Source organism: Acomys minous, assembly GCF_964271855.1.
Source record: "Acomys minous genome assembly, chromosome: 5".
NCBI lineage: Eukaryota > Metazoa > Chordata > Mammalia > Rodentia > Muridae > Acomys > Acomys minous.
This window is the reverse complement of record NC_140494.1, coordinates 25,219,237-25,229,677: the sequence shown is the minus strand read 5'-3', so window position 1 is coordinate 25,229,677 and position 10,441 is coordinate 25,219,237. Positions and strand designations below refer to the sequence as shown.

Below are 10,441 nucleotides of genomic sequence, written 5' to 3'. Positions count from 1 at the left end.
TCAACCTTCATTTGAAGTTCATTCTTCTGTTTAATTGACACACAGCAGCTGTACCTATTTATGGGGTATGGCCTGCTGAGTCATTTCAGTTAATCTACTTTCTCTGATAGCTAGTAGAGCTACAGGGTCAGCAGGAACCTTCCACACAGTGGCTAATTCACAGGTCCCTTCCTGCATGTGTGCACATATAACACCTACTGTTTTGAGGCTGATTGATCATTAAGTCTCAATTCTCTCACCTTTTCCTGCCAGCAGACTTCTCGGGATCATGTGTCACTCTGTGTGAGTGCGTGTGTGTATACACACACACTCACACACTCACACATACACAAACATACACACACTCACACACATATATACACACACACAGATGGGGGGACCTGACAGAGAGATATTAGATAAAACCTTACTAGTTTTCCCTAATTTTGCATAAAATTCCTTTAGGTATATGGGGCATACTTCACATGTTAAAAAACCCAACCAGTATGAAATTGTAGGTGCTTTTCATATAGTCACACTATTAAGTATTAAGTGTAAAAAATCTCTCTGTGTGTGGTGTATGTGACTATGTATGTGTTCATATGTGTGTACATGTACACATGTGTGCATTTGTGTGTACATTATATGAATGCATGTGTGTGTGTATCTGATTATTACAACACTAAGAGGCCAGAACACTTCCACCGCCCTTCAAAATTCTGTTCTGCTAGTTTAGACTGACGTTCTATACATGGGAAAGTTGTTTTCAAAGGTGCTATGTAATTTTATTTTGTAGGCAGCCATGATTGAGGGTTACTGCTCCTCATTTTTCATGATGTGCCAACTGATCTGTTTGCCTGCGGCCTTTCTCATAGACAGGAAGTGGTATCCCACTCCACTTACATCAGACTGAACAGTGAAAGTCTCATCTCAGGCAACTGAAGTCACTTTGCATTTCAACCACATTTGCTAGCGACAGAGCTCTGTTGCATTTCTGGGGTTCGTCAGTTGTCCTTAATGCTGCTGTCTTCCTGCTGTCTTAAAAGCACATTTGGCTCTCCGCCAGATCGCTGCCATCATGGACAAGAGCCGCTTGTAGCCCATAAAGCTGGCTGTGGTAACCAAAATGCTCGGCAGGACCGGTTCGCAGGGACAGTCCACACAGGTGCGTGTGGAATTTATGGATGACACCAGCCGCTCTATCATCCGAAATGTCAAAGGCCCCGTTCGAGAGGGTGACGTGCTCACCCTATTGGAGTCAGAAAGAGAGGCTTGGAGGTTGCGCTGACCCTGCTGCGGGGTCCTGGATACCCACCACTTAACCCATGGGGTGACCTGCAGCTGTTAAATAAAGCATTTGTATTTAAAAGAAAAAGAAAAGCACCTTGGATGTTATTTCAGGCTAGATTTGGAGACAGCAGGGCTCCAAGCTGAGGCAGGAACACAGCCCTGCATACAGAGAAGGGGGCTCAGAGCAGCATCCTCTCTCTCAGCAGGCTCTGCTGCCAGCCACTCTGTCTGCCTGGGACACCTGAAGGGGCTGTGTCCTGGGGAGCATGTGGTCTCCATGGTGCCTGCAAGGATGGAGACTGGGCAGCTGCCTCTGACTCACTTCAGACTCAGTCACTGGAGAGGTTATTATGGGCTGTACAGAGAGCATGGACAGTTATTATCTAGCAATTCATATTTTTGGGGGGGGGTATATCTCTTAAGCCAGTGAAATCTATCCTTCAGATGTTATTTACAAAATAATTCACTGCACTGAAGGTGACCTTTCTACTAGAACTCTCATCGGCTTTGTCCCTTCCCTCCACATGGGGGCAGTGGTGAGTCTCAGCAGCCATTGGGCAAGCTGCGCAGTGGCGAGGAAAGGCTGCCAGGCTCCAGGCCTCCTCTCTGAATCTCTTTGCAGTGTCTTCCCCTGCACTGCATTTCCTGCTATAAAACTTTTAGAATAGATGAATAAACCTCAGCGGTTCCTAGGTTCGTTGAACTGAAGGAGTCTGTGTAACAGAAACCGTGAAAGCTTTGCAAACAGGCGAAAGGAGGAATGAACACAACTGCAGTCCATTTTGATAAAGGTGACAAGATACTAGGGAGTGAGGGACAAGAGGAAGCAGAGAAGAGGTTGGCTGACAGGTAGCATAGGATGGTGACATAGGAAAAGTGGGGCTTTACTTTCATGTTGTTGTTGTGACAAGCCCTGTGACCAAAAGCAGTTGAGGGAAGGAAAGGGTTACTGCAGGTTCCAGGCCGCAGTCCATCCCTGAAGAAAGTCAGGGAATCTGAAGCAGAAACAATGGAGGATGAACCAGTTCTGACCCAGTGCTGAGGGCAGCATCCATCTTGTCAGTGGTGGGTGTGGCTGAGCCAGCTGGTTAGAGAGCAGCAGCCCTCTGGCCTTGAGCCCTGTGATGCTCAAGTGTGGGAACTGGTCCTGGGAAGGACAAAGCCCTGTGCAGGGACATCGACATTATGGGGCCGGTGGCCGGCACAGGTGTGCGTGTGCTCACATCTCACACAGAACACACACGAGGTAGCACTGAAGCAAGGCAACATGGATGGCGCTTAAGCTAAGTAGACTGGGTATAGTCCTAACTCAAAAGGGTGACAGATACCATTCAACGGTAGGGACTGATTGCAAATCTGGGGTGCTGTCTTTACCCAGACATTCCTGGGTGCGTTGGAACGGGAAGCACCTGTGTAACTGTCTAGTTGTGAACAAGGCAAATGGGAGGAGCCTTTTGGAAAATCCCTGTGTGAAGATGGGGGTAATAAAGTGAACCCAGGACGTGACGTCACTTCCTTGTGGATGACCCAATAGTACGGAACCCGGGTAACTAGGCAACAAACTGCTTAGAGCCAGCCCCACTGGCTCACTTGTCTGAGACCCTAGAGAGATCAAGATGTTTTCTTGCTGTCTTAGGACTACGCGAGGCTCAGGCCTCAAGAAGGACAAGAGCAGAGGCCATGGTGGTGCCTGGAGATGCCTCCGACGCCTCTGGCCATTTGCCCGGAAGGAAAAAGAGTTGACCCAGGACAACCACAGGCAGGGCCAGGGACACACTGACAAGGTAACCTCTCTGAAATCTCAGAGTTTCCTCTAGTTTCGCTCTGTCTGTTTGGCAGTGTAATGATCCAGGGAAACTTGTAATGATGAAAACCAATGAGAATGTTGCAGACCTGAGCCCCTTTAAACCATCGACCTTGATCTCTCCTCAGGGTGCGCAGGGTCCTGCCCCAGAGGACCGGAAGGAGCCCTGTAGACAGTCCTCCATCAGTGCAGACATGGTGGAAAAGCTGGTGAACCACCTGGTGCCTTCCCTGCAGGCTGGGGACCCTTTCTTTGTCCCTGCCTTCCTGTACACATACCGAAGGTTTGCCACCACCCAGCAGGTGCTGGACCTGCTGTTCAAGCGGTGAGTGTCCACCTCCAAGCCCAGAGGTCTCAGGTCCTCTTGTTGGTTCTGGGAAGCACTCTGTCTACTGACAGCCTACAGTACTGTCAGGACCCAGCAGCATGAAGTCAGAAAATGCATCTCTCAGGCTTGGCCCAAGGGAGTGGACTGTCCAGAGCTGAGACCCTAATGAATGTGACTGTTATTTGTACCTTGAAAATACTGTCTCTGCTCCCAAATTTTTAAGGCCTTGGTGAGAGCACTTCTTCCACGTGTAAAGAAGGTTCTAGAACTTCCATTGGGCTACCATAGCTAGGTGTCCAGAGTGGAGACACTGGAGGGCAATCTGAGGGACCCTGTGCCCAATGAGATGTCTAGATAGAGACATTTGGGCTCGTCTATTGCATGAGCAGATTTGAAACACCTACTGGATGCCGTTGAACTAATAATTACGAGAGCAGGCAGAATGCCCAGGCTCTGTGTCGATGAATCTTTAGGAATCGGTTTTCCCTCAGATTTGTTTTAATTTGGGGGGTCTTGGGACTTTACAGATGCCATCCTTTCTGGTCTCTTGTAGGTATGCATGCTTCCACCCTTCCTGTGAAGAGGATGAACAAGTGAAGAAGTAAGTGGGCTTTTCAACAAGAGGCAGGGCCTGGGTCTCCAAGGGGTGGGGTCATTTGGGTTCAAAGGATTAGGGGTGGTCAAAGTTTTGATCTCTAGTCTTTTCTGGTTTCTATTACCATAGTAATGTCTAAGCATTGCCTGCAGGGTGGTGATATGGGGGAGGCATGGCACCGCACGTGCCCCTGTGAGATTGAGCCTCTGTCCTCATCCTAAGCCATGCTAGGCAGGCTTGCTCAGCTGCCTCCATCAGAGGCCGGGAAAGGGGTGTGTGGAACTCCCTGTTCACACGGACCTCACAGCCATGCTCACCCTCAGTACTCATGGGCACAAGGGCTGGACAGCTTCTTCCTTGCATCCTCCCTGCAGGGAGCCAAGGGAAAGTTGGAAAAGGAAAGGCCTGGCCAGTGACTGTGATGTCCATCTCTTTTCCCCCAGCACCCTCTGCACCTTCCTGGACACGTGGATAGATAAGAACCCTGAGGAGTTCTGTCAGACCTCAGACCTGTCCATTCTGAGGAAGCTGAAGACCTACCTGATTGTGAACATGCCTTACTCAGATCTCATCGTTCGTGTCCACACGCTTCTAACGGAGTTGCAGAAAGAAGAGGCCAGTGAGTCACAGAGAGAGGATGAGGAAGATGCAGGTGGGTGCTTGAGCCCCTGTGTGTGAGGACAGTGCAGTAGCCAATGTGCTGGGCAGAGGCTTGTGAGTCTCCTGTTTGCAGGAGCTGTCACTGGACCCTGGGTGGGTATGTGTCCTCTTGTAGGACAGGGTCTGGGTTCATTGCAGACGTGGGTCTCTCCTGTCTTTGGAAAGGCTGCAAGGAACCTGGGATATTGACTCCTCCTGCAGCCCCAATGCTGCTTCTTGAGATGCCTATTTCAGCAGCACATCTGTCTCCATCCTTAGATCAGTGGAGCCACGCCTCTGAAGTCCCAGAGCTTGAAGTGTGTTAACTGGCAGTGAAACCAAACACTCTGGGAACAGGACCAGCTTGTGTACCAGAGTCTGAGAGCAGAGAAATCACCCGAAGGTTCTGTGACATCTCTATTGTTGGAGCCAGATGTGGCAGCAGAGTCCAGCCAGCACACCTGACAGCAGCTGTGGCACTTGTGTATCACGTCAGCAGATACAGTGTGCCTTCCTCACCACCCTCGCCCTTGCTGCAGTGGGTCCACCTCTTTAGAGAATGGCCGTGCCACACCCTTTCTCCCTTCCCTCCCTTGACAAATAGCCATTTTTATGCCTATAGCCCTTTTCAGTGTTTTGTTTATATTTTGGTATTGGTTTTTAATAAATTGTTAGCTTTTGTTTTTCATCTCCTTACTTGTGGTTACTGTGTCCATTCAGCATGCTTGTACAACGTGTAACAGTGTACCCAACAGATCACACTGGTGCTGTGAGAGGTTACAAGGAGACAGACCATCCTAGAGGAATGGAGGGGAAAGCCCCTGCTTTTGCAGAGACTGGGGGATGCCTGAGAGTAAATATAGATAGTGACTGCCTTCACCTGAGGTCCTGATGGTTAAGGTCATGTGCTTTGAGGTCAGCTGACTAGGTGTCCCTAAAAGGGGTTTCAGCTTCAGATTCAGGCTCCTGAATCTCAGGAACAGTACTTTTCAAGGTCTGATGAGGACAGATTGGAATGTCACTGGATCCCTGCTTCCCAAGCACACACTCACCTTTGCCTGTATTCAGTGCACAATTTGAAGGGAGGAGTGGCCAGAGTTTCAGGGGTGTTTCATGTTTAAACCATTCTGATTTTCTTGAAGGACTCTTGCTTCCATGCTGGGGGACAGTGTGTGAGTGGCAATGTCACAGTGTCCTCTGTGTTTGCTCCTTTGTTGGTGGATATGACTGGAAACTACCCAGATTCACTCGGCATGCTTTTGTGGCTCTCTTCAAGACAAGTGCACGGACGACACCACCCACTGGTGTCCAGCATATGTGACCTTGGGCAGCTAACGTGCTTGTGTACAGGACCTCTAGTGGTCACAAATCTGTTCATCGTAGCTTCCTAGGAATGAAGGGCCCTACCCATGAGTTACCATGACATTGTGCATGGGAAAAGATCACATAAGTCTCAGTTCCTATAAGTAGTGTCCATATTTCAGAGAGCCCACCTCACAGCGTGGGAGTTTTTCAGTAAGGGATGTCAGGGTCAGATGGGGTGGTGCCGGTTGTGCAGGAAGTCAGCTGAGAGACTCCCATCCTGACTTGGGTAGAATCAGGCTTCCTGGTGAAACAGGGAGTCAGAGTGTGCCAGTCCATCACAGCAGGGGCCAGAGCCAGGAGTACCTGTGGACTGACTGTGACAAGATATTAAAGGAAATACATGACGGATAAGATATCTGTGTGTCCACACAGGAACAGCAATGGAAACTGCTCCCACAAGTCACAGATTAATTAGATATGAAAACAGTGAGTCTTCACATAGTCTCTTTTTTTTAAATACTTTTTTTTATTAATTTATTCATATTACATCTCAGTTGTTAGTCCATCCCATGTATCCTCCCATTCCTCCCTTCCTCCCACTTCCCCCCTACTCCCCTCCCCTCCCCTAAGTCTGTGTCTGAGGGGGATCTCCTCCCCCTGAATATGCTCATACGGTATCAAGTCTCTCCTTGGTGACCTATTATCTTTCCTCTGAGTGCCACCAGGCGTCTCCATCCAAGGGACATGTTCAAATATGGGGCACCAGAGTTTGTGTGAAAGTTAGATCTCCTTCTCCACTCAACATAGTCTCATTAGAGGTAATGAGGGACTGTGAAGTCATAAGTAAATCGAGGCTAAAAAGTGCATCTTAGATTTTATAAATTAATGAGCAGAAGGTGGCAGTGTACCTGTAAACTCTTGGGTGTACCAGTGCTGTGTATGACAGACATTCTACAAGACAAGAGTCCTTTGAGACTTGGTGGCTTTGTGACTGGTGCTCACCACCCTAATTTCTCCCTTGGCTCTGTGCCTGGGGCTTACTCTAAGGCCTCGGTTAGATAGGGAGAGGGGCAGGGCCATGTTGCACAGGGCCTGCAGCGTGAGGTAAGCCTGAGGCGTGAGGTAAGCCTGAGGCGTGAGGAGTCAGAGAAGGTCACACCCCACTCCCTAAAGAAATTCTTTGTCTTCTGTCATCTTTACTGCTTAAAGTGGTCTGAATTTTGGGTCTATAAAGAATAATAACTATATGTCTGGCAAGAGATGCCCATGAATATAACAGCAGTATGGGTGTGATGGGAGCATTCATCCACTTCCTGGATTTGAGGGCTCTTCTACGTGGTGAACCTAGCCAAGCATCCACGGCTTGGGAGCTCAGAGGCTCTAGGAGAAAGTCTTCTGGTATTATTTTCGTAAATGAACACAACATCAAAGTTGCCCTCTAAAAACGCAATTCTATATTTTCTCAGTCCTCATCAGAGAAGTGTTTGGTGCAGTAGAATAAAGCTAGTATAGAAACCTACCACGGGTCAAAGCTCAGAGAGTGTCTGTGGAGCGCTCAGACATAACTGGGACGTGTTTGTCACACTCTTCCCCCCTAGGCTCAGGGATCATCTCAGAAGATTGGGGGTGGAAAGCATGTAAGAGCCAAACATTAATTTAATTTAATGTATTTATCCTAAAAATAAAAGTGTGAAAATGGAAAAAAAAAAAGCAATTCAGAAATCGGGTAGTAAATTAAGACGAACAAAAGAAGTGATAATGTACACCAGTGGATAGAGTGGAAGACACAGCCATGCAGATCCGCACAGTTACCACCGCCTGGTCTTGGCGAAGGTGTCACACAATATGGAATGGAGAAGAGAGGGGCAGCAGCAGCAGGTGGGCAGGGAAACTGCACTCCACACTTGGAAGGGTGGAAATAGATCCATATTTCTCACCCCAAAGGAAAAAAATTCTATCGAGGGACTCCTACAGCTGATAAACCCATTCAGCAAAGTGGATGGATACAAAAGCAACTCATAAAAATCAGTATCCCTCCTGTATACAAATGACAAGTGGGCTAAGAAAGACATTAGAGAAACTACTCCCTTCGTAATAGCCACAACAAGCATTGAGTATCTCAGTGTAACTCTAATCAGGCAAGTGAAAGACCTAAATGAAAAAAAAAAAAAAGTCAAGTCTTTGCGGAAGGAAATTGAAGAAGATATCAGAAGACAGAAAGATCTCCAATGCTGGTGCAGCAGGAGGCTCAACATAGTAAAAATGGCCATCTTACCAAAAGCACACTACATGTTCAACGCAATCTCTATCAAAATACCTACATTTTTTTTTTACAGACTTAGAAAAATCAGTTCTCAACTTCATATGGAAAAAGCCCAGAATAGGAAAATCAATCCTGTACAATCTTCATTCCTGATCTCAGGTTGTACTATAAAGCAACAGTAATAAAATGGCATGGCTGGTTGATCAATGGAATCAATCGAAGACCCAGAAATAAACCCACACACCTATGGACACTTGATATCTGACAAAGAAGCAAAATCCATACAATGGGGAAAACAGCATCTTCAACAAGTGGTGCTGGTCTAGCTGGATGTCCACATGTAAAGAAATGCAAATTGATCCATCTTTATCACCATGCACACAACTAAAGTCCAAGTGGATTAAAAGCATCAAAATAAAACCAGACACACTGAATCTGTTAGGAAAAAAAAAAGTGGGGAAGAGCCTTGAACTCACTGGCACAGGAGACAACTTGCTGAACAGAACACCAATAGCTCAGGTCACAAGATCAACAATTAATAAATAGGACCTCATGAAACAGAAAAGCTTTTTTAAGGCAAAGGATACTGTCAATAGAACAAATCAACAGATTGAGAAAAGATCTTCACCAATCCTACATCCAACAAAGGGCTAATATCCAAAATATATAAAGAACTCAAGAAATTAAACACCAACAAACCAAGTAATCCAATTAAAAATGGGGTACAGAATTCTCAACAGAGGAATGTCAACCAAATAGCCAAGAAACACCTAATGAAATGTTCACCATCCTTAGTCATCAGGAGGATGCAAGTCTAAATGACTCTGAGATTCCATCTTACACCCATCAGATCAAAAACTCAAGTGACAGCACATGTTGGCAAGGATGTGGAGAAAGGGAAACACTCTTCCAATCATGGTAGGAGGGAATACTTGTACAACCACTTTGGAAATAAATCTGGCACTTTCTCAGAAAATTGGGAATAGTTCTATCTTAAGGCCCAGCTATACCACCTCTGGGCATATACGCAAGAGATGCTCCATCATACAACAAGGACATTTGCTCAACTATGTTGATAGCTGCATTATTCACAATAGGCAGATTCTGGAAACAACCGCAATGTCCCTCAACTGAAGAATGGAAAAAGAAACTGTGGTCCATTTACACAGTGGAATACTATTCAGCTATAAAAGACAATGAATTCTTGAAACTTGCAGGCAAATGGATGAAACTAGAAAAGGTCATCTTGAGTGAAGTAACACAGACCCAGAAAGGCATGCATGGTTTATACCCACTTATAAGTGGATATTAGCCCAAAATAGATTCCCTCTGAGAGACTCCACACAGCAGGGAATTGGGACAGATACCAGGACTCCGAGCTGGATTCTGGGTGGAGTGCTGAGAGTGGTAGGGAAGAGTGGGGGGACAGAAGGTACAGGAGGGAGCAGGTGCTCCCCTGGGAAACCATCAAAGCCTGCAGATCTGGACGCATGGTGTGTGTGTGGGGGGGTGTCTGAAAAATTGCCACACCAACTGAGGACAATGCATTCAGAGAACCAAGAGCCTGTGTTCAGATGTAGCTAGTGAACAGCTGACTCTCCATGTGGGGAGAGCTAAGGGGCGACTTCTGCTGAACCTCTCACATGCACTCTGGTGCCCATGATTTAGTTACTGGTCCTAGGCAAGGCAGCCTTGTGAGCACACAAAGAAAGGGGATGCAGGCTGTCCTGATGAGACCTGATAGGCTGTGGCCAGACAGTGGGGTAGGAGGGACTCCCCCCCCCCCCATCAGAGGTCTAGGGGAGGAGAATAGGGCAGAAGCAGGAGAGAGGGTGGGAATGGGAATATAAGAGTGGATGAATAACAATCGGGGTGTAATGTGAATAAATTAGAATTAATACAAAAGAAAAATGGCTTTGCATATATAATATGGTTGTGTAGTTCAGTGTTCTTCTAGGGATGTACATTTTAACTTATAATTTATTCAGACTACATTATGAATATTATCCACCATCTTGTATATTCTTGTTCCCACCCTCCTTCCCTCTTCTGCCTTATTCCCCGCCCCCCCCCCCCCCCCCGCAGTCCTCTGACAACATGGGACCTCCTCCCCCATCATATGACCACAGCCTATCAGGACTCATCCAGATACCCTGCTTCCCCTTCCTCTGTGTGCCCTCCAGGCCTCCCCACCTAGGGGAAGTAATCAAATCGGGGGGGGGGGGGACACCACAGTTC

General features: G+C 47.2%; 1 protein-coding gene and 1 pseudogene across 2 annotated transcripts; both read left to right on the top strand.

Annotated features, from left to right (window-relative positions):
- The first annotated feature begins 1,057 nt into the window (after positions 1 to 1,057).
- On the top strand, positions 1,058 to 1,304 carry LOC311597717 (small ribosomal subunit protein eS28-like; annotated as a pseudogene). Its single transcript has one exon. The product of its transcript is annotated as a small ribosomal subunit protein eS28-like (transcript).
- A 1,541-nt stretch (positions 1,305 to 2,845) lies between these two features.
- On the top strand, positions 2,846 to 5,286 carry LOC311597713 (ral guanine nucleotide dissociation stimulator-like). Its single transcript, XM_084782017.1, has 5 exons — positions 2,846 to 3,053; positions 3,202 to 3,398; positions 3,955 to 4,002; positions 4,440 to 4,648; positions 4,915 to 5,286. The coding sequence occupies exons 1-5, from the start codon at positions 2,886 to 2,888 to the stop codon at positions 4,959 to 4,961; spliced, it is 669 nt and encodes a 222-aa protein (XP_084638143.1). The 5' UTR covers positions 2,846 to 2,885; the 3' UTR covers positions 4,962 to 5,286.
- The last annotated feature ends 5,155 nt before the right edge of the window (positions 5,287 to 10,441 follow it).